Raw genomic sequence first — 25,208 nt, 5'->3', positions numbered from 1 at the left:
TTCAGCAAATATTTATTGAGGCATTATGTGCATGCATGACATGGTATGAGGTATTGGTATGAGTAAAATGGCTCTAGCTCTGACTGAAATAATAAAATAAGTTCTTTCGGAAGGCTAATATGACTACAGTGTTTGGGATGAATATGAGAGGGAAGAAAATATGACAGGAGAGAGGGAAGTGAGAAGTTAAACAAGAAGGCTGCTGTAGTAATCTCTGTTTGAAGTGATATGGCTTTGTACTGATTGATAGAGAAAAAAGGGAGGCAGTGATGAAAGCCAGGGATGTACAGGAACATTAACACATGTTGGTGACTGCATGGATATGATTGAGTGGATGGGCAAGGGGTGCAGAAGATGCAGACATTAAAGAGCATTCTATGTTGTCAAGTTTGGGAGTATTGACAAATAATGCTGTTAGTGCCAAAAATGTGGTGGGTAGTTGGAAAGAGGAGAGTGCTTTTTGCTGTACACTTTCTTTTTTTTTTTTTCTTCTTTTCATTCCTCTTCTCTTTTTCTTATAGGCAAATTATAGGAAGGATAAGAGGCCATATATGGGGGGTGTAATTATAGGATAATGTCATCAGAAATTTGTTAATAGACATTACGTGAACAAGGAATTAACAACTAAAACAAACATTTAGAAAAGATAAGCAAATTCAAATTCACAGCCACTGATGTAGAAAATGAAGAGATAAACCTTTCCCCAAATGCTATATTTCAACCTAACAGGTATTTATAAAGTGTCTACTATGTACAAGATATTGCAGGCGATAGATAAGTGGATTTGTTCTGTTGTCAAGTCTGTCAACAATGTAGAAATCTGGGTGTAGAGGTGGTCAGGAATGAAGCAGGGGATAACGCAGGTCATATAACTGCATCCAAGAAAATGTTTTGCATGCTAATAGAGAAGGACAGAGTACTTTTGGGTCTTAGGTGAGAAAGGGTATCAGTTGTTGAGAAACAAGGAAAGCTTTTATCGGAAGGTAGCATTTTAGGCTGTAGAAGACAATCTATAGGAGGGTTGGTAAAACACTCTAAGTGGGCGAAATAATGTTTTCAAAGGTATTGGGAATAAACGTCACATGGAGAGTTGGGCATGTGTAAGGTAGTAATTGGACATAGATCTGGTAGGATAAATTGGAATCTATGAGGACTTTAAATACCAATGGCAAAGTGTGTCTTGAATTTAATAATAGTGATAATCTTAGTAACATAAGAACTGTTTAGGTGGAAATTACATCAGTTACTACTTTCAAAATGTACACAAAACTCTTCTGATGATGGAAGTTAACTTTTTCCAATTTCTTATTTCATGATTACTATATTCTAGATGATTTTCCTCATCAGCTTGAATAACTGAAAATCCTTAACAACTGCTTTTCATACTCTTCACTGTCACATGTTAAAGATAGGGGCATAAAAAAGAAATGTGAAGAGACTTCTAACCTGCTGAAAGTTTGGGCTGCTTCTGAAATTTGTTTTTCCCTACTGTGGTAATCTTTAAATGATGATTTTTGCCAAGTGTCTCAGAAAAAAAAAAAGCCAAAAATTTGTAGATTAGCTTGATGATTTGTGATGAATGACTAATTTAATCCTAGTTTAAGGTAAGAAATCTTAATATGTTACCTTTCTGTGTTGATTTTTTTTTCTGAATATGCTTATGATATTTACCACATTTATTTTCTAAATATTTGTTTCAGCTATGAATTCGTGAAATACCTCAGACAGCATATAGGCAACACTTTGGGTTCTATGATTGAAGAAGAAATGGAAAAATGCACATCTGATCGGAATCAGGGTGAAGAATGCGGCTATGATACAGTTGTACAGCAGGTCACTAAAAGAACTCAGGAATCTAAAGAGTGAGTATGGCCATAATAATATCTTCAAATAACCTCCTTCAATAAGACTTCTTGACAGCACCCTGATCTCTGTCCCTCACAGTCTATTTCCCTCATAGCAGCCAGAATGATTCTTTAAAACAACGAGTCAGCTCATGACACCCTTTCACCCAGACTCTCCAAAGGCTTCCCATCTCCTTTTGAGTAAAACCCAGAATTCTTTTTGTAGCCAACGAGGCCTACCATGGGCCTTCTGCTCCCTCTCCTACCCCATTTCTTACCATTTTTTTCTCTCGTACTGCTCTAGCCACTGTGGTCTTGCCTGCTGTTTTTCCTAAATATTTGCATAACTTGCTCCTTCAGTTTTTTTGGGGTCTAGGTTAATTAATATAAACAGTTAAGTTCCTACAGTATATTTCTGGTCAAAGAAACATCACCAAACTTCTAAATAAAGATAAAAACACTTCTAATATTAAACATTGAAATAAGTATGAGCTATATATACGTTTAAGAAAGATTAATAAGAGCAAGATAATTATTTAACTGGAATAATTATTCCACTTCAGAGTTGCTGGTAGCCTATCCTGCCTGGCTTCTCAGGGCACAAAGTGGGAACCAGCCCTAGGCAGGATGCCATCATCAATTTTTTTTTCTCGTCAATGTTATAATGAAAAGATGTTGAATTACATGATGTCATTTGAAAACTTGCTGTGGTTCATATTTCCAGTATCAGAGACGTTTGAATATATACCTGAGCTTATATTACTGACTGTATTTTAAAGTATTAAATCTAATTTACTTTTAATTAGTTACACTTTAAAAAATTATTTTGGACAAGAGCTCTTCCTCTGGGACAACTGATTGTATTATTTAAATTAATATGTTAGTAATTGACAAAGTGACATCATACAGCTATTTTAGTAAATTTAGCAAGTTCGATGCACTAGTCTATATCAAGCATAAGTTATAGAGGCTGAGATTTCTTATTTCTTGATTTGGAGAAAACCAAAAATAGAATCACCTTTATCTTTGGATAATATAATTCCTAGTAAGTCTGTTTCTAGCAGTATCGTTAAACTTAATTCTAGAAGGAATACTAAAATACTTTATTAGACAGTTAATGAAAGTATTTTCATGGTAAGAGCAGAATTTTATATGGTACTGCTAGGAAATTAGTTTTTATCTTTACTTAAGCTATTTGATTTTCCTGTGTTTCAGTTCATCCATGTGTTAAAATTAATACGGTAATAATTACCTCACAAAGATTTTAAATGACTCAGTAAATGTTTATTTTCCACTTTATGAACCATGGATGAAAGATTTTACATTGTACAGCTTTTTTTTTTCCAGTTTTTTTTCTTTTTTTTGGTGATTCTTTAGAAATCACTTAGGGCTAATGTAGCAACACTACATCTGTAAACAGCATTTCAATTGTTATAATTATAAAGTATTTTTGTAATTAAATGTTTTTATATTTATTTTTTAAACAGATGTTTGCACACAGAAGAATTCATTTGTAGGATCTATATAATATACACTATTCCTCATATAATGAGTGGAAGTACTTACTCTGTAGAATTTCGTAGTTAATTGATGTGGTTTTTATTCACTATTTCTTAGAGCTTTTTCTTTCTGTAGTCTTTAAAACTTGCAAAGCATGAAGGAATCTACTCAGTGGTGTTTATATTCTATTTTATATCTTTTTTTCTTAGTCTTTTCAAAACTGCAATGGCTGCTAATGAGTTTTAGTTCATTTAACTCTTGATATTGATAATATGACATTATTTTTTAATTTCCTTTTTAGAATTATTAGCTACTGCCTGTGGCCATTTTGTTAGTATTTCTTACAGCACAATTTATGCTGATCTTTTCTAAAAGGTCTGTTGGAAACATTCATGTTCAAAGCGAAACTTATAGATTTTCTATGGATTTTAAGTACCATTATCCCTACCCTGTGTATCATTAAGATTTACTTTTATACTTCTTTATTAAATCACCAGATTATAAGTTTTAAGGGGATAGGGACTTTATGTTGTTCACACAGCTTTACCTAGCTGCAAAGGAGGCTGGGGAGTGTAGTTTAGTCCTGTGACCAGCTAGAATTCAATCACCGTGGAAGGAGAGAACAGCTTTTGGTGGATGTGTATTGATTGCTGCCAGGGCACTGTTTTGTTTCCCTGTTTTTTGCTGTGCAGAATCTATAGAGACAGAAGCTGGGCCTCCAGGCTCAGTTATCCTTACCTATACTTTGCAAATTAGTGTGTGTATCTCAGGACTTCTTTTTGTTCTTTATGTCCCTTTACATCAAACTGGGATATTCCTCGGACTCTGTTACCTTTATTGAGTTATCTTCTGTATGTTTCTCCCCCTAGCGGTTCCTAATTTATTTCCATCTGCTTTCAGTATTTTTGTGTTTTCTCGTAATTTCTGGTACTTAAAGAAATATGTTAAATACATATATTTTAGAACTTATAGTTCTATATGATATACATATTAAATATTACATTTAAATATATTAATATATTTTAAATTATGTAGAAATTATATCTAACAAAATTTTAAAATATATTTTATACTTTTTATATAAAATCTCAGTCTATGATTTCTATTCAGATTTCCCAGCAGGTTTGATTTCTCTTATGAGAGATAAACTGCCTTTTCTTCTTTTGATTTATAGAGTTGCAGTGACCCATTATCCAGAATTATACAGAAAAGGACATTTCTGTACATATTTTCCTAGTGTATTTTCATTATTTTGATGATAATAAATACATGTATATATACACACACACACTATACAGGTATTTATTATCATTTTGGATATATATGTGTATATATATACACATACACATATGTTTATTTCTTGCTATAGTCATATGAAATAGGTTAGCTAGATTGTATTTTTAATCTCATTTTATAGTTGAGGAAATTGAAACTTATTTATGATGACAGAGCTGGCTGGTAAAATAGTCAGAATCCCCATTCAAGTTTTCTAATTTCAAATTTTGTAATTTATTCACTATTTTTACTTACATCTTTATGCCTTTTTTGTTTTAAATATAGAAATTTCAGTGGTTCAGGTCACATATGCCTCATTTGTAAAATAAAGAGCTAGACTATATTTATGGTTCTTTCTAGCTCTAAAATTCTATTCTTAGTTCCTGTGAGGATTTCGGTCTCATATTCATATGGATGCTTGAGAGTCTGAACTTACAAAGTAGAGAAATTTGATACCAGTTCTTTTTGAGATTTTTAGACCTACCAAAAGAGATTTTAAATATTATCCAATTCACACTCTTAATGATTTCAGGAATCTTTTTCCTAACATCCTGAGGGTGGGTTTCCCAGCCTCTTTTTGAAAGGACACATTGATAGCTTAACTCTTATATAGGTCTTGGGAGTATACAAGAGCTCTCAGTTGTGGCTATGGGTGTCTATAAAGTATCGGCAAGGGAGAAGAGAAGGGAAGAAAATAAAGGATGAGAGGGGTGGAGAAAGAGATAGGTATAAGATAAGAGGATGAAGGTGATGTGTAAAATAGCCTGGGTTTTGGTAGTATAATATTAATAGTTGACTTTGTTGCTAGCAATTGGAATCCATGCCATTGAAACCTGTTGCCTTAGGTTCTTTTAATTTTACTACCTTGATCCATGTAGCCATGAAAAACCCCAGGAAATAACATACTTTTTGAATTCCTTTTAATTTTTATTGCTGTTTTGTGAATTCTGTTCTACCACTTCTTCTTTAACAAAAATTGAGTTCGATTTTTCTCTTTAGCATTGTGTTCTTAAAGGGACTTCCCTTTTTATAGAAAAAAAATTAGATAATTTAACTAGTTGACTGTTTTAATTTCTGATCGTCTTTCTCTTATTAAGACTACCTTGAATTTAAAGGTACAAAGAAATGATGCATTACCTGAAGAACATTATGATAGCTGTGGTCGAGTCTATGATTAACAAGTTTGAAGAAGATGAGACACGAAATCAAGAAAGGCAGAAAAATATCCAAAAGGAGAAAAGCCGTAGTTACTGCACAGACAATTGCTCTGATAGTGATTCATCATTCAATCAGGTGTGTTGTTTAGTTTTGCATTTATGTCTTGAAATGCTGTTTAATAATAATTAGCTTCAATAAATTATTTCTTAGCCATATTTTTCCTGCCTTCTTAAGATTCAGAAGAAAAATAAACAATAAAATTAAATAACCTAATATTAAATATTTAGTCCATGAAATAACATCTTATAGAATTATGTTCGGTGAGTAGCTACATTATATCTGAGACAATTCTTGGTGATATGAGGAAACGAATGTATGTTGGAATTAAAAAAAATAACGCGTTGAACCAAATCTGCTTAAGCTCTAAAACATCTTATTCCCAGTTAATCTACATTAAAATTTAACTAAAATAGAGATTAGGTGTGATGATAAAACATTTCCTTTATACATTCTCTGGAGGTGAAAGTTGTTGTGAATTGTTAGTTTTAAAACATTAAGCTTTTTTTAATGTCAAGAGATTTGAGATACTACATTTTCTACTACCAGTTTATAGGAACCCTTGTCATTTGGCTACAGCAAAATTAAGAGAAAGATGGGCCAGTGGCTGGATTGGCCCTAATAGAAGACAAGGAAAACTAGCTAGACTAGAGCCTATGCATGTGCCATGAACTTGTATACAGAGGCTATCAGGCCAAAAGAAGCCTGTCTGTCCCTAGTGTCGATCTCACCTGGCATTTTTAGTCAAACATTTTTCACCTAATTAGTTATACCACAGGGACATAACTATAAAATAGATCCTAACCATATACCAAGAAGGGATTTGAGGAGTTTGGGTGAAAACATGAACAAATACGTACATTGGTCAAGTTGGGACTGCATGATTGAAGGAAAAATGGTTTTGGAAATATTGGAAGCATAACTTAAATGTTGCTGTGCATTGCCACCATTGCATCATTTAGCAGGAGAGAGTATGCTGAGTAGTGAACTTTACAAGTCAAATTGATTACCTGATGTGATGGAGGACATGACAAAGATTGTGAATTTTCTTCATGCTGTAACCCTTAATCATTTCTTGTTGAGGAACTGTGTGGAAAAAGGTGGGGTATAGGGATTTTAGTGTAATACAGTCAGATGGCTTGTTTAGTAAGTTTATTGAGTTGCTTCTTCAAATCAAGGACTTTCTGGACTTAAAAGGCACAGAAAACCCAATTTTATGACTCTGGGGGCTCACAAGATTATATGCTCGTACTTATTTGCTGAACCACCTGAATACATTGAAATTGAAACATAAGAAAAATAATGGCGCATTTGTTCTAAGAAGTACAGGTATTCAGATCTAAATAGAACTGATTTCATAGCTGGCAGTTAAGACCTTGCCGAATTCCAAATGCTGAATTATTTCCAGTCATTAAAATGATAGATTTTTGAAAAATGCAAAGCTTTGGTAGAAATGGGGTCATAATTTTTGAAGATGTTCTTGTTTTTTATCTTGTTTTGTTTCAGTTCTTGAGGAGGAATCATGCTTTAAGTTTCCCTGGATTTCTTGGGGATGTCCACAGGGTATATATAAATTTTCAAGTGTCTACCCTATAAATATGACTTTGCTTTACAAGGTACTAATTGGGTTGAAAGTGAGCTCTGCCCATCAAGAAGGCATGGTATCCCTGGACTTTTGGGAAGAAACATATGAGTGCCAGACTGTCCTGAAAGCTCTTTCAGTATGTCCAAGTTCTAGGAGATACTGTATATAACTTTGCTTATAGTGAAAAGAGACTCTCTTTCATATAGCTGACCAAAGAGAGGCTGAATATGTTCAGAATTGAAAAGATATTTAAAAATATATTAGTCATTCATTCCAATAAATATTGACAATCTTATTCATGCCTTCAAAATTGTTGTTTCTTGCTGTGGGGTGAAGAAAAAGGTCTGAATTTTCCTATGAATAACACTGTAAACAATGCTGATGTTACTGTTTTGATATTAGTGAAATACTTGCGTTTTGTGAATAGAATGGGCTTTAATTCATTGTTATTACTTAAAAAATTGCAGCCTGATTATATTTGGAGTTTTGACCCATTATTGAAAAACAAGAGACTGTTAGTGTAAGTGTGAGGATATTGAAGAACAAAGGGGAGATAGTAGTTATTACCATAGTTGCGAGCATTGCTATGAAAATATTTGGTATTGTGATTAAACCTGGAACAAGTCTCTGCAAAATAATGCCAGAAAGATAGAAATAATAATACCAGCTATAATAATAATACCTGCCGTATAGTGGTCCCTGTACTTAGCTTTATATTCACTGTAGGTATTATTAGTCCATTCTACAGAAAAAAGTGAGGCTTATAATAATAGTTAAGTAACTTACCCAAACTTGAATAGCTAGTGAGGCGGGGACTTTGAGTTTAAAACTAGACTCTCTCCCTGCAAAGAGAGTTATTTTTATTCTTTTCCCAGCTACCTGGAGACTGCTTGGGTGTAAGTTATGGTTCCATCGCTTACTAGCCATGTGGCCTTGGACAAATTTCTTAACTTCTTTGTGCTGTAGTGTTTCCCATCTGTAAATGGGGATGAAAATACTACTTACCGTATAGGGACGTTGAGAAGATTAACTGAGTTAATGTATGTCTTGTGCTTAGAACAGTGCCTGGCACACAGACACTGCTTTATACAGGTTAGCTTTTATTGTTGATATCTCTTAAAGGGAATGTTGAAATGGACACCATTCAGAGACACAGTCAAATAGAAAATTTCTCAGCTGTGGTCCTATATGATTTCAAACTGAACATCTCTGGGCCATTTTTAACTGCTTGGGAAATTAGAGGATTACCTCTGACGTACATTAAGCTTTCAGAATTTGTATCCTTTCCTCTTGCAGTTTTTCTGTCTTTCTCTTCCTCCGCAGTAATTAGTATAGTACAGTGCGGGCATTGTGCTGTTTTATAGCGTGCAAGCTATTTTATAACCTTCCAAGGGAACTTCACCCCAGGGTGTATACCTTACGCAGAAGGTGAGTTTAGGATAATAGTCACCTATTACTCTTGCCTGACACAAACATGTTTAAAGCAGTCACTGTTCCTTTGTTTTCCAAGCAACTTCTCCTTGAAACCCATCCTTTGGTACCTGTGGTACACAGAATAATGGTCCTCTCAAAGATGTCCATGTCCTAATCCCTAGAACTTGTGAACGTCACATGACATGACAAAAGGGACTTTGCTGATGTGACTAAGTTAAGGACCTTCAGATTGCAGGATGATCTCGAGTTATCCAGGCAGGACCCATATCATCACAAGGGTCTATGTAAGAGAAACCCAGGAGGTTCAGAGTCAGAGAAGGTGCTGTGAAGGCTGACATAGAGGTTGTAGTGATGTGATTGCTGTTTTTGAAGATGGAAGTAGGCCGTGAGCCAAGGAATGAGGGCGGCCTCTAGAAGCTGGAAAAGGCAAAGAAACAGATTCTCTCTTTCCTGGGAACAACCTGAGCTGTATTTTGTTGCTAGGCTTTGTATTCTTCCAGTAAGAATTTTCTTGAGTAGGTTTTTTTCCTTATTGGGTACATGGCCTTTCTCCTCTCATTCAGAGTATGTCCTTTCAATTATCCTAATTTATTTTATGCTATTAGTCTTCAAATCTTAATCAGAATATCTTGAGTTCAACAACTGTTTTCTGGCCTCTACTAAAATCTTCAAAACTCTACAATGCTCTTTTTGGTGAAGAATTCTGCTTTTAAGGATTTTATACTACTGCTGAGAAATGGCAAGACACTTATCTCTTTTTTTGGCAACATCACTCAGAGCAATAGGTTTAGCTACATTCCAACCTGTACTTCAGAAGTTCCTCCATGTCTGGCTACCCTCACTTGATAAGATTTTAATTATTATTTGTTTTGTAAGCACAAAAAGATGGAGTCATAAAATCTTAAAAATCTCTGCAGAATTTCACTTCTGTAGAAGTGAAAGGGAACGATACCTAGGATTTTTAAAAGATGAACATAGCATTGATTCTGCAGCTGCCTAGAGTTAGGCCTGGGACAGGTGGATTGTTTGAAAGAGGAATGTGTAGGGGCAGATGTGAACTTATTTTTGCTTGCTGGCTTGTTTGTTTGGTAAAAATAAAAAAATCAGCCAAGTGTAGTGGTGCGCGCCTGTAGTTTCAGCTAATTGGGAGGCTGAGGCAAAAGAATCACTTGAACTAAGGTGGTGGAGGTTGCAGTGAGCCAAGATTGCGCCACTGCACTCCAACCTGTGCGAGTGAGACAAAGTGAGGTGCCATCTCAAAAAAAAAAAAAAATTAAGGCCAGGCATGGTAGTTCATCCCTGTAATCCCAGCACTTTGGGAGAGCAAGGCAGGAGGATTGCTTGAGACCAGTCTGGGCAACATAGAGACAAGGTCTCTACACACACACACACACACACACACACACACACACACACACACACCCCACCATAGCTTGGCATGGCATTGTGTGCCTGTATTCCCAGTGATGGAGAGCTAAGGCAGGAGGATTGCTTTGTTACGGGAAAAGTGGTCTTGACCCAGAACCCAAGAGGGAGTTCTTGGATTTTGTGCAGGAAGGAATTCAAGGCAGGTTGCAGAGTGCAGTGAGAGGAGATAGTTTATTGAAAGCTACTCAGTTACAGAGTAGGGAGTCCTCAGAAAGCAAGTGGAGGAACGCACTATCTTTTTTATAAGCTTTTCTTATATTGTCTATGTGAAGACTAAACTAAGCTGTGTCTACATGCAAGTGGGCTGACATCATGGCACAATTTATTATTCTCTTGATTTAAAGAAAACTATCCTTGACATTTTAGCATGTAAGTACATCAAAGCATAACTATAATTATCTTGATAGAATAAACTGCTATGTGTACTGAGACATCTGGACTTTCTGTTGTAGGAATTTGCCTTTCAGGAATTACTAAGCTGGTTCCTTAGCTATAAGCATCTTAGGACCATGGATTGTGACTGGCAAGGAATGTGCCTTGTTAGTCTCAAGTTGGAATTGACTTTAAAATGAGGTCACTGTGGCTCTCCTAGGCTCCTGCTTCCCTAATTGCATGAGCCCAGGAGTTCGAGGCCACATTGAACTATGATTATACTACTGCTGTCCAGCCTGGGCTGCAGCAAGACACCATCTTAAAAAAAGAATTAATAGACTTTTTTATTTTTAATGTAGCACTTAAAAAAATTACTTTAAGTTCTGGGATACATGTGTAGAACGTGCAGGTTAGTTACATAGGTATACATGTGCCATGGTGATTTGTTGTACCTATCAACCCATCATCTAGGTTTTAAGCCCTGCATGCATTCGGTATTTGTCCTAATGCTGTCCCTCCCCTTGCCCCTCACTCCCTGACAGGCCCCAGTGTGTGATGTTCCCCTCTCTGTGTCCATGTGTTCTCATTGTTCAACTCTCACTTATGAGTGAGAACATGCGGTGTTTGGTTTTCTGTTCCAAGACAGATGATGGTTTCCACCTTCATCCATGTCCCTGCAAAGGGCATTAACTCATCCTTTTTTATGGCTGTGTAGTATTCCATGGTGTATGCGTGCCGCATTTTCTTTATCCAGTCTGTCATTGATGGGCATTTGGGTTGGTTCCAAGTCTTTGCTGTTGTGAACAGTGCCACAATAAACATACATGTGCATGGGATTGCTGGGTCAAATGGTATTTCTGGTTCTAGATCCTTGAGGAATAGCCACACTGTCTTCTACGATGGTTGAACTAATTTACACTCCCACCAACACTGTAAAAGCATTCCTATTTCTCCACAGCCTTGCCAGAATCTGTTGTTTCCTTACTTTTTTTTTTTTGAGGTGGAGTCTCACTCAGTTGCCAGGCTGGAGTGCAGTGGTGCGATTTTGGCTCACTGAAACCTCTGTCTCCTGGTTCAAGTGATTCTCCTGCCTCAGCCTCCCGAGTAGCTGGAACTACAGGCATGTGCCACTATGCCCAGGTAATTTTTGTATTTTTAGTAGAGACAGGGTTTCACCATGTTGGCCAGGATGGTCTTGGTCTCTTGACCTTGTGATCCACCCACCTTGGACTCCCAAAGTGCTGGGTTTATGGGTGTGAGCCACTGTGCCCAGCCTACTATTATAATTTTTATTTTCAGATGATGTTTTAGATATTATGCATGTTTAAATTGCCTTTGGTAGGAAAAAGACCCTTTCTTTCTCCAAAATATCTTATTAATCTACTATAAACTTTTTTATAGATGGAAGTTTTTACTTCAGGATTCTTTTCACCGCAGAACTATGGAGAAAGGCTAAGGAAAATTATAGGAAAGAAAGAGAACAAAACAGTCCAAACAGCACTATAGCTGTGCCTAGGGTACTATTGGTAGCTTTTTTTACTTATTTGTTTTGTTTATCTGTCTGTTTCATTCATCTCACATTTCTGAGTATGCAGCATTTTGGCTTTGTGTCTTTTGAGTCTTATAATATTATATATATTTTAATTGCTTGGCAAATAATAGTTTTCATATACATGAAGGTACACTGTTCTACTGGGAAATTCAGTTTCCGTTTAAAAGCCTTGGGAAGAAAGATTCTGAGTTGCTGCCAAATCAAAGTAGATCATCTCCTTCTCTTGTCTGGATTGTGTTTTGTGCTTGAAATTATATTGAAAAAATAACTTATAGCAACATTTCTAAAAGCCTTCTAAATAAATGAATGTCCTGTCAATTGTGTTACAGAGTTACAGATTTTGTCAAGGAAAATTACAATTGATTTTAGACCAGTTGGATCCTGGGCAACCTAAAGAGGTAAGTTTCAAGTATAGCTGTCAAGTTCATGCAGATAACATATGTTTACCATATATGAGATTACAATCAGTAGCAACCAGGTTGTTTCCCTTGAGGCTAAGCCTTTATCATTATGGGCAATCCTGTAATGATATCCCTGGTAAACTTTCAAGTCCAGATGAAAAGTCACAGAGTAAGGGAGGCTTTCCTTAGAGAATTGTCATGGTTTGAAAGAGGAAATTTTTATCTTCAGCATCAATTTCAAAGGGATAAAGTTATAGGCAGTTGTCCCCCAAACTGTTTTTTCACTGTTGTTTTATATGTAACATTGTAGTTAGTCATTTCTTAAGAAAAAAGATTTTTAATTCTTTTTTTACTTTCAGAAAATGTGAACAGCTTTTAAAAATAATTATTTTTAATGGTCAAATAAAAATTGTGTATATTCATCTTGTACAACATGTTTTGAAATATGTATACACTGAGGAATGGCTAAGTTGAGCTGCTCTAACATGCATTGGCTCACATACTTATCATTTTTGTGGTGAGAACATTTAAAATCTACTCTCTCAGCAGTTTTCAAGAACAAAACATTGTTTTAACATAGTCATCATGTCATCATGTTATACAGTAGATCTCTTGAATTTACTTCTCCTAACTGAAATTTTGTATCCTTTGACCAGCAGTTACCCATGACTTCCCTATCTGAGCAATTTTGACCCATTTATTTATTTTTTAGAAAAATTATATATATTATATATATAATATGTATATTTTATGTATATATATTATATATAATATATATATTTTATGTATATATTATATATAATATATATTTTATGTATATATATTATATATAATATATATATTTTATGTATATATTATATATAATATATATTTTATGTATATATTATATATAATATATATATTTTATGTATATATTATATATAATATATATATTTTATGTATATATTATATATATAATATATATTTTATGTATATATTATATATATAATATATATATTTTATGTATATATATTTTATATATATATTTAAGATAGGGTCTTACTCTGTCACCCAGGCCAAAGCACAGTGGCACAATCATGAATCACTGCAGCTTCTACCTCCCCAGGCTCAGGTAATTTTCCCACCTCAGCCTTCTAAGTAGCTGTGACTACAGTTGCACGCCACTGCACCTGGTGAAATTTTGTATTTTTTGTACAGATGGGGTTTTGTCACATCGCTTATGAAGATCTCAAAATACTGTGCTCAAGTGATCCACCTCCCTTGGCCTCCCAAAGTGCTGGGATTATGGGTGTGAGCCACTGTGCCTGGCCAGAAAAAGGATTTTTAAGAAAGGCAATTATATTGAATTGTATCTGTTTATATTTTAAGAGATTGTACAAATCACTGTTTATGAAGAACTATTTCATTTGAAAGTCAGCATGAAATAGAAAATATGATAGGATTTCTGAAGTTTTTTTTTTTTTTTTTTTTTTTACCTAAGCCTTTTTATGTATTAGTATGCCTATCTTGCCATTTGGTCTCAATTTGTAAAATTACTTTTCTGAAACTATTAAATTTAAACTAAATGGATAGTTGTGATTTACTCCTACTGAAATTTTTTAAAACCTCATAGAGAAGAATAATTTTTTTCTTCTCAGCATTTTGCATTATGATTTATTTTCTGGGTTCATAGTAAATAATAACATCTTTCAAAAAATATCAGAAATGAGTTTTAAATTTTATATGATAAAAATCCTGTTGCCTTCAATTTAAATGGATGATTTGGAAACTATACTTGTTTAGAAACCTACATTTTGCTTCTGCAAATAGTGAATTCTTAATGGGATTTTTTCCTAAAAATCTCCTGAAATGGAAAAATTACTTAACATTGTAAATGAATTCCTAATCTTAAATCTCTCAGTATTTCCCTTACTGCCTATCACAAATAAAGTTATATTGAGGAGTTCTTTCATATGAATATATAGACAGTTCAAATATATGTATATTCTTTATCTTTTTTTGTCGAAAAGTTGGGCCCTGATTCAGAGTGTCTGATTTGCTGAGGTTTTGGCTCCTGTCTCTTAGGCCTCATCTTTTTAATGACTAGGCTTTAGTTGTTTCAGTTGGGAAATGACCAGATTTTTGAGGATGAGGCTGGAATTAGTGTGTTATTATTCATGACTTGTATATTGAGTGGGAGAAAAGCTTTGTTCCATCCTTCATTGGAGTGGAACTATTCTCTACTACTTTCCCATGGGTCATACTATTTTGAGTGAATTCTGATTGCATGTTGAGAAGACTGATTAAGAAGTAAGCTTTCTATGAAAATACAGAAATATAATTTTGCATCCCACTGCTGACTTACTTTTTTTTTCTACCTAAGTAGTCAGAAGGCCAGAAAATATGGTATAGCAGAAAAAACAAGTTCAAACTGATTGTTTTGTGAGAATTGTTCATATATCCTAGAATGGGAATGCTTTGCCGGGGCATATCTGGGCAATGTTTTGAAATTAAAGCCCTCAAACTGTAGGAACGGCCTAGAATAGGGAAAGCCTGTAGGACAAGGCCACTGGAAAATGTTGCATTGGTGATTCTGATTCAACTACCCTTCTTCCTCCCATTCCTCTTAGACGTGATACCTAAAATCTGCTACCACATTTAGTATTTTAATTTTTGCTTTACACAAACAGCAACTGTTTTTTTTTTTTCTCTGCTTAGCACTTAGTTTAAAAAATGATTTCTCAAGAGCTTTTTAATATAAAGGCATCTGATAAATCACTCTTTATAAATTATCCAGACTTTGCCTTTTAGTAGTTTGTTAAATATTGTTTTGGAAAAGTGGCATTATTTGAGTGACTGAGTGTTAATAAAAGTCTTTTAAAAAAATTGTAGGTGAGATATGAAGCCTTGCAAACATTATGTTCAGCTCCTCCATCTGATGTCCTGAACTGTGAAAATTGGACTACTCTCTGCGAAAAACTGACAGTGTCTCTTTCAGATCCTGATCCTGTGTTTAGTGTAAGAAAATGGTTATAGAAATATTAAAAATGATTTGTTTTCCCACCATTCTGGAAATAAATAGAATATGATAGTTATGATAGTTTTCTTTTCTTTTCTTTTCTTTTTTTTTTTTTGAGACTGAGTTTCACTCTTTTTGCCCAGGCTGGAGTGCACTGGTGCTGCCTCGGCTTACTTTAACCTCTGCCTCCCGAGTTCAAGTGATTCTCCTGCCTCAGCCTTCTGAGTAGCTGGGATTATAGGCATGCCACCACCAAGCCTGGCTAATTTTTGTATTTTTAGCAGAGATGCGTTTTGACCATGTTGGCCAGGCTGGTCTCGAGCTCCTGACCTCAGGTGATCCACCCACCTTGGCCTCCCAAAGTGCTGGGATTACAGGCATGAGCCACTGTGTCTGGCTAATAGTTTTCTTTAATAGTAGCTCACACATTTATGGAACTTCAGTTTCAGCTTTCTAATTGTCAAAATTTTTCTTAACAAAATTTTGTGATTAGTTTCAAAATATGGTCGTATTTCATTGCCAAATAATACACTGCTACCTTCTGCATTTTATCTTGTAAAGGAATATCCTAATATTTTATTTTTGTTTCGTTTTGTTTTTTGAGACAGGGTCTTGCTCTGTCACTCAGGCTAGAGTGTAGTGGCATGATCACAGCTCACTTCAGCCTCAACCTCCCAAACTCAAGTGACTTTCCCACCTCAGTCTCCCAAGTAGCTGGGTATTATAGCATGCACTACGATGCCTGGCTGATTTTTGTATTTTTTGTAGAGATGGGGCCTCACCACATTGCCCAGGCTGGTCTTGAACTCCTGGGCTCAAGCGATCCTCCAGCCTCAGCCTCCCAAAGTGCTTGGATTACAGGCTTGAGCCACCACGCCTGGCTGTGTCATTGCTTTTGAATGATGCTGTTTTATGATACTCTCAAATTAAAAAAAAAAGAAAAATATTTTAAAAAGATTCATGGTATATGAAAATTTGAACGACAAATGATGAATTATGGTTTATTCAAAAGGGCTTATAAACATTTTCCTCATGTATTTAAGTGTTTACTTAGAGATTGCTTAACTGCTTAAAGAAAGAAGCTAGAAAACTAATGCTGAGATTTTAGAAAATAATTTGAGGTGAATCATAAAGCAAATATAGAACGTTTCTAAAATTGTAAAATTATGAAGTCAGTAGATATGATTTTATTTAAAAATTGGTTTGCACATGACTTTTTAGGAACAGTTATTATGTGATGAAAAGTAAGCTTTACATTAACAAGTGCAGTAATTCTACAGGTAGTATCTATGATGGGAATGAAAAGAAAACCCCTGATTATCCAAGAATTGCATTTTAAACACAAATTGGATTTCCTTATAGAGGATCTTTTCTTCCTAATTGATATATCAGTGAAGATAGTTTTGGCTTTAAAATAGATATGATGTTTGGCATAGAATTTAAGGCATTAGCAGAAGAGTTACATTTTGCTCTTTGTTCAGCAAGTATATATTGAGTATCTACAGTGTGTATCATTGTCTTTTAGACACTGGGAACACACCATGGACAGGACACAAAATCTTCACCCTCAGAGAACTTAGATTTCAGTAGATAACAGAGACAATAAATAAATAGTTATAGAAAAATATAAGGTATCGCAATATGTTTGTCTATTTAAAATCAGTCTACCGTCTACCATTAATGAAGATATAATTATACAAGGTAAACAGAAGTGGTTTGGGAATCACTGTTTGTAATTCTCATAAAGGGAAGAAGGTGTTTATCTAATACTTGGATGCAGTTCAACCTTGTTAACACCAGAGGGTATTGTAGACTTCTGGAACAGCTCAATGATCCAAGAACTTCAAGGTGAAAAAATGTATCTCAGAGTTGTCTTTAACATTTCATGCTCTCTAACGACAGATGCAATTGTCAATTTCCCTGTATTTTTTCTTTTACTTAATAAATACAGAATAGTAGCTGAATAGATTTCCTTTATTTTATAAATTATGAAATAACTTTATAAAATAGCAAATTGTAGCCATTTTAAATTATTATGCAGCAAGGTTCAGTTTTATTACTTATGCCAATAAATTTGGAAGCAATTATTATAGAAGAGAGATGATAATAAAATTAGTCATTTTGAAGTAGAAAACAAAGCATGGAGTTTTTTTCATTTTAAATTTGTGCTTGATCCAAATTCTTTTTGAGTTCAATTCTATTTCTTCATCTCCTCTAAAGGACTCTTACATGCAACTGAGTGAAGCCTATAGGGTTGAAAAGTATGACAGATACCTATTAGTTGCTGCAACTATAAAAATAGACTTCCCAAAGTATGTAATATCCTTTGTTCAGTAGGAATTTCTTGGGGCTATTAGAACATACCTTTAGTAACTTGGGGAACTATTTCTTGTAAGTGGATTATCTAACTGGTATCAACAGTGTTATTAATTTCCCCCCCCCCAGATTAGACTATTTAAGGCAATTTTATGTTTTTATTTAATGGAAAGTTGAATTTCACTATTAGGATTAATCTCATCATGATATTAATAAAGTAGGTATAATTAAAGGGATAATAATAGCTACCATTTTAAAGTAACTCTTAGTGCCAGGCATTATGCTAACTATGTCTGTTGCCACTTTTAACTTATTTACCTTCTAATGGTTTCTATTTTAGAGTTTTAATAATGTAAAAATTTAAACATAGAGTAATTTTCTTGGGAATAGGCAAAATTATTAGAAATAATTCTAAATTTCTAATTACTGAAGCTACCCATGTAAGCAATTAAAAATGATGAATTTTGGATTCGGAAATACGGAGTGTTAAAAAAATTTAGTACTGCCTACTCTGTTCCTTTGCTTGACATCTTTACATTGTCTCCTCTATGAAACCTCACCTTACCCCCACCTCACCATGTCAGTATATACTATGACCGGATTGTGCAGTAATCTCTTTCTGTTATTAGATTCACATATTAGTTTTGGTCAGTTTTAATTTTTGCTGACACAGAGTGTGCCCTTTTTAAATAAGTACATTCTGACTCTGGTTTCTGAATGGTTTATTTGTATTTATTTTGTTTTCTGAGTTTTTACTGTGTGAAAAAAATGTTTCATCTCTATTCTGTTCTTGTAAGATCTTAGATGCAAATTTTCTGTCTCATTTCCATAGGACCAGATTTTAAAATTCTGTGCACAGATATTTTCTCTTTCTCCATTACATATGACCAAGGAAATTTATATAAGCTTAGGTATGTTTATGAAAACATTTAAAAATGTTTTTTGTCATTTGCATGTACTTAAGAATGTATAGGAAATAACTTTTTTCAGAAGGCACTGTAAATGAATGATGTTAATTTTATATTTTCCCTTTTTTTTCAGCTAAGTATTTGGAGTCATACTTTCTTTCTAGGGAAAATCATATTCCTACTCTTTCAGCTGGTGTAGATATAACTAATCCTAATATGACTCGCTTACTTAAAAAGGTATCCATATACTAGAATATGCTTTCATTTTTATTTATTTAGTTTTATATTTGAGGATGCTAATTTTTTGAGAACTATTGTGCACTGCTTTGTAGATTCGTCTTCTAAATGAATATCAGAAAGAAGTTCCATCTTTCTGGATTCGTCATCGAGAGAAGTAAGTCCCCTCCCAACATATGCCAGCATAAAACCTAGCAGTGTTACCGCCCCATATACGTTTCAGACAGAAAGAGTAAAGACAGTCTTAATGGACTTACGTGATTGGGAAGGGATTAATAAAATTTTTATTTTTATTTTTCTTAAGCTTGTCATGTTTTATACTTAGCTATGTGAATTACTGTATACAGGTACCACTTTACATCATTTATCACAAGGTAAAAAGGAAATGTAGCATTAGTTTTTTTTTTTTTTAAATGTATCAGTGGTTTGAAGGTCTGCGTTAGGTTCTTATTGGTCTTTACTATTGCATTTTGGACAAGTTCCTTAAATATTCTTTAAACTTTTTCCTTTCAGCTATAAAATTTATTCTAAGTTGTAAGATAATCTGTGAGTCTAAAAAGGAAAGTTAAATTCAGAGATCCAGTGTTGAAGTAGAAAGAACCTGTTGTTAAAGCAGAAACATTGAGTATGAATCCTACTTGTCATTTAATGAAATAGAAAAAATGTTTCTGAAGATTATGTGCTACTTTATCATTCCATGAATATAAAATATACCACCAGAACTATATATGTAATTGTATTTCTTTTTTCCCAAATTTTAAGGTATATGGAAGAAATTGTGGAGAGTACTTTGTCCTTGTTAACAGTTAAACATGATCAAAGCCATGTTGTCTCACAAAAGATTTTGGATCCGATCTACTTTTTTGCATTAGTTGATACCAAGGCTGTGTGGTTCAAAAAGTGGATGGTAAGGAAAAATAGAATATTTTAATACCTTTTAGTGCATTGCTATATCATTTTAATAAATAGTTAATGTTTGAATATTTACTGTGTGCTAAGAGTTCTAATCACTTTTACGTGTGTTAACTCATTTATTTCTTATAAAACTTTACGAGGTTGGTGGTATTAATACCCCCATTTTTCAGATGCAGTAACTGAGATATGGAGAAGTTAACTTGCCCAAGATTTTTTACCTATTAAGTGGCAGAGCCAGAATAGGATTTTAAGTGGTATTTCATTTGAACCTAAGCTGAATAACCTATTCAAAAATCTATTTTTTCTTTAGTGTGAAAGCTTCAAAAATTTTAAGCAAATGTGGTAGAACATAAGGATTCAATATATATTTTTTTCGAGCTTAGGAGATATTTCTGAAAGTATTCTTTCATTTGCCTTCCTCCTGAACCTGAAGTTTGGGGAATGTGTTTAATACCTGAACCTGGCAATTTCTTATGAAGCTGGAACTGAAACTAATATTAAGAGTAGAGAGATCTTTATACTGTTACCTCCCTCAACCTCTGTTGACTAAGAGAGGTCTGTGTTTGTCAATAGCAGCAACAGGACTGGCTTTTATGCTCACATTGTTTTCTCTCTCAATCTGTACTGGGCACCTAGGTACTATATTTCTTGCACTTGAGAAGAGAGGGGCTGGGGCATTCATTTACTCTTCAGCACAGTTTGGATGTTTTCTAGCGATGGTGCTTTGTGCCTTTTGCTAAGTTGTATGATAAATGCCCAATTAACCAGAACACAATTCTGTCTCTAGTGGTTAGCCCTTACCTGGCCTGTCTAGTATGTGATTAATGTTTACTCAATTAAATTAAATTAATTTAAAATGAACCCTTTGTTCCTCACATCTAACAGTTAAAATTTTTTCTTGATTAGCAAATTATATCATTATTTGAGAAAATATGCAAAATATGTAAAAGCTTAAATAAAATTAAATTTTTCTAATTATACAATACAGGGATAACAACTGTTAAGATTTTCTTTCATGTAGATATGTTATATATACTTTTATATTTATCTGTTTAGGTCATCTTTTTTTAACAAAATCAGTCATATTTTACTAACTTTGTAATTAACTTTTTCGTTTGACATACATTCTTATTGCTGGGAGTTGATTCTTAAGAGAACGGGCTACAAATTTATTTAAAAATCACATTCTGAAGTGTGTTCTAATATACATGAAAATTCATTACATCCTCCTGTAATTTTTGCATCTAAGGCAGGACTTGACAGACTTTTTATGTAAAGAGCCAGACCATAAATATTTTTGGCGTTGTGGGCCTACAGTCCCTATTGTAGCTATTCAACCCAATTGTTGTAGCTCCAGAGCATCTATACATAATAGGTAAATGAATGGACTTGACTGTTCCAGTGAATTTTTTTGCAGAATTGGGTCTAGGCAGAATTTGATCTGAGGGCTGTAGTTTGCTGACCCTGGTCTAAAAGATATACTATAAGGATTTCTTTTCAGAACATGGTCAATATTAAAAATAGTTTAATACTATATCGACTTATTTCTCTTAAGTTGGAAAAAGGATTAATAGTTTCTGAAAACATTTTAAGCTACAAGGTTTAAAACACAAGGTTTTGATTAACCTTCGGTTAACCAAAACACAATTTAATCAATGTTTAATTAAAAATTCTATTCCCAGCCAGGTGCAGTGGGTCACGCCTGTAATGCCAGCAATTTGAGAGGCCAAGGTGGGCAGATCACTTGAGGTTGGGAGTTTGAGACCAGCTTGGCCAACATAGCAAAACCTCATCTCTATTTAAAAAGCAAAAAAAGGAAAAAAAAGAAAAACAAAAATCCTCTATTCCCTAGAATTCTGAAAAAGTTTTGACTTGTATTCTTCTGTTTAATATTTTTATTCTTTAAAAAAATTTTTTTTTATTATACTTTAAGTTCTAGGGTACATGTGCAGAATGTGCAGGTTTGTTGCATAGGTATACATGTGCCATGGTGGTTTGCTGCACCCATCAACCCGTCATCTACATTAGGTATTTCTCCTAATGCTATCCCTCCCCTAGCACCCCACCCCCAAACAAGCCCTGGTGTGTGATGTTCCCCTCCCTGTGTCCATGTGTTCTCATTGCTCAACTCCCTCTTATGAGTGAGAACATGCCGTGTTTGGTTTTCTGTTCCTCTGAAAGTTTGCTGAGAATGATGGTTTCCAGCATCATCCATGTCCCTTCAAAGGACACGAACTCATCCTTTTTTATGGCTGCGCAGTATTCCATGGTGTTTATGTGCCACATTTTCTTTATCCAGTCTATCATTGGGCATTTGGGTTGGTTCCAAGTCTATGTTATTGTGAACAGTGCTGCAATAAACATGTGTGCATGTGTCTTTATAGTAGAATGATTTATAATCCTTTGGGTATATACCCAGTAATGGGATTGCTGGGTCAAATGGTATTTCTAGTTCTAGATCCTTGAGGACATCGCCACACTGTCTTCCACAATGGTTGAACTAATTTACACTCCCACCAACAGTGTAAAAGTGTTCCCATTTCTCTACATCCTCTCCAGCATCTGTTGTTTCCTGACCTTTTAATGATCGCCATTCTAACTGATGTGAGATGGTATCTCATTGTGGTTTTGATTTGCATTTCTCCAGTGACCAGTGATGATGAGCATTTTTTCACGTGTCTGTTGGCTGCATAAATGTCTTCTTTTGAGAAGTGTCTGTTTATATCCTTTGCCCACTTTTTGATGGGGTTGTTTGTTTTTTTCTTCTAAATCTGTTTAAGTTCTTTGTGGATTCTGGATATTAGCCCTTTGTCAGATGAATAGATTGCAAAAATTTTCTCCCATTCCATAGGCTGCATGTTCACTCTGATGATAGTTTGTTTTGCTGTGCAGAAGCTCTTTAGTTTAATCAGGTCCCATTTGTCAATTTTGGCTTTTGTTCCATTGCTTTTGGTGTTTTAGTCATGAAGTCTTTGCCTATGCCTATGTCCTGAATGGTATTGCCCAGGTTTTCTTCTAGGGTTTTTATGGTTTTAGAGCTTATGTTTAAGTCTTTAATCCATCTTGAGTTAAGTTTTCCCAACACCATTTATTAAATAGGAAATCCTTTCCCCGTTGCTTGTTTTTGTTAGGTTTGTCAAAGATATATTCTGTTTTTTTTGAGACAGAGTCTCACTCTGTCACCCAGGCTGGAGTGCAGTGGTGCAATCTCAGTTCACTGCAACATCTGCCTCCTGGGTTCAAGCGATTCTTCTGCCTCAGCCTCCTGAGTAGCTGGGACTACAGGTGCACGCCACCACTCCTGGCTAATTTTTATATTTTTAGTAGAGTGGGGTTTCACCATATTGGCCAGTTTGAGACCACACTCGAACTCCTGACCTCGTGATTTGCCCAACTCATCCTCTCAAAGTGCTGGGATTACAGGTGTGAGCCACTGTGCACGGCCAATATTTTTATTCCTAAGTGAAATGAAGAAACTATATTTTGAACACTAATGATATCTTATATAATCCAGCTAAACAATATTTATAGTTTTCCCTGGCTTTGTACAATGCTATGCATTTATGTGTTTTAATTACATCTACATTTTGCTCCAAGGAGAGATTTAAAGCTCTTTTGACACTTTGAATCATTTTTAAATATGGTTGGCAGAAAATGATTAGGGTGCTGTCACTTTGGAGCATTTCAGTGTTGGCAGATTTCTGCACATGTAGACCATACAGTATCCTCTTCAGTATAAGAGTTGTGCTTTTTCAGCAAAAGAAACTACCATCAGAGTGAATAGGCAACCTACAAAATTGGAGAAAATTTTCACAACCTACTCATCTGACAAAGGGCTAATATCCAGAATCTACAATGAACTCAAACAAATTTACAAGAAAAAAACAAACAACCCCATCAAAAAGTGGGCAAAGGACATGAACAGACACTTCTCAAAAGAAGACATTTATGCAGTCAAAAAACACATGAAACGATGCTCATCATCACTGGCCATCAGAGAAATGCAAATCAAAACCACAATGAGATACCATCTCACACCAGTTAGAATGGCCATCATTAAAAAATCAGGAAACAACAGGTGCTGGAGAGGATGTGGAGAAATAGGAACACTTTTACACTGTTGGTGGGACTGTAAACTAGTTCAACCATTGTGGAAGTCAGTGTGGCGATTCCTCAGGGATCTAGAACTAGAAATACCATTTGACCCAGCCATCCCATTACTGGGTATATACCCAAAGGACTATAAATCATGCTGCTATAAAGACACATGCACACATATGTTTATTGCAGCACTATTCACAATAGCAAAGACTTGGAACCAACCCAAATGTCCAACAATGATAGATTGGATTAAGAAAATGTGGCACATATACACCATGGAATACTATGCAGCCATAAAAAATGATGAGTTCATGTCCTTTGCAGGGACATGGATGAAACTGGAAAACATCATTCTCAGTAAACTATCACAAGGACAAAAAACCAAACACCGCATGTTCTCACTTATAGGTGGGAATTGAACAATGGGAACACATGGACACAGGAAGGGGAACATCACACTCCGGGGACTGTTGTGGGGTGGGGGGAGGGGGAGGAATAGCATTAGGAGATATACCTAATGCTGAATGACGAGTTAATGGGTGCAGCACACCAACATGGCTCATGTATACATATGTAACAAACCTGCACATTGTGCACACGTACCCTAAAACTTAAAGTATAATAATAATTAAAAAAAGAACAAAAAAAAAAAAGCCTACATTAAGAGTTTTTAGTAGTAGGTGGCAGTGTGATTGACAAATAGGCCAAAAAATTCTCTAAAATATAATTATTCATGTTTTCTTATAATAAATATTATACAATTATGTATATACATGTAATAAATGTAATTATTCATTAAAAAAAGAGTTGTGCTTTTTAATTTTTTTTTTCCCCACTATGTATCTTTTTTTGGATTGTGTCATAGGTATACTTTTTTGGTGGTGGTTTAAAATAGTTTAGCTTGGAAATTGGACACAATTAATGGATAGAATGTTCTTGTACTGATCAGTCACTAAATGATCTGCAAGTTTTTTGATATGATTTGCATTCTTGTGATTGCTATGCTTCTAATCCAATGCACACATAAACACCTGTCTGTCATTGACTATAATGGTTTAAACCTAAGCTATTGTGTGATTTATGATGTTGTCATTAGAAATGATGCAGGAAAAATAGATTTTGAGTGG

At 34.6% G+C, this 25,208-nt stretch overlaps 1 protein-coding gene across 1 annotated transcript in view; it reads left to right on the top strand.

The window, feature by feature from the left end:
* Positions 1-25,208, top strand: part of TBC1D32 (TBC1 domain family member 32) — a 262,628-nt gene that overhangs the window by 12,858 nt on the left and 224,562 nt on the right. The window contains exons 3-10 of the mRNA XM_030809627.1: positions 1,701-1,862; positions 5,735-5,912; positions 12,535-12,603; positions 15,478-15,603; positions 18,753-18,831; positions 18,962-19,065; positions 19,161-19,222; positions 19,828-19,972. Coding sequence (XP_030665487.1) covers positions 1,701-1,862; positions 5,735-5,912; positions 12,535-12,603; positions 15,478-15,603; positions 18,753-18,831; positions 18,962-19,065; positions 19,161-19,222; positions 19,828-19,972 — 925 coding nt within the window. The remainder of the gene's footprint in view (positions 1-1,700; positions 1,863-5,734; positions 5,913-12,534; positions 12,604-15,477; positions 15,604-18,752; positions 18,832-18,961; positions 19,066-19,160; positions 19,223-19,827; positions 19,973-25,208) is intronic.

Source organism: Nomascus leucogenys, chromosome 3 (genome assembly GCF_006542625.1).
Source record: "Nomascus leucogenys isolate Asia chromosome 3, Asia_NLE_v1, whole genome shotgun sequence".
In the NCBI taxonomy this organism is placed as follows: Eukaryota; Metazoa; Chordata; class Mammalia; order Primates; family Hylobatidae; genus Nomascus; species Nomascus leucogenys.
This window is presented reverse-complemented; position numbering and strand designations above follow the sequence as displayed.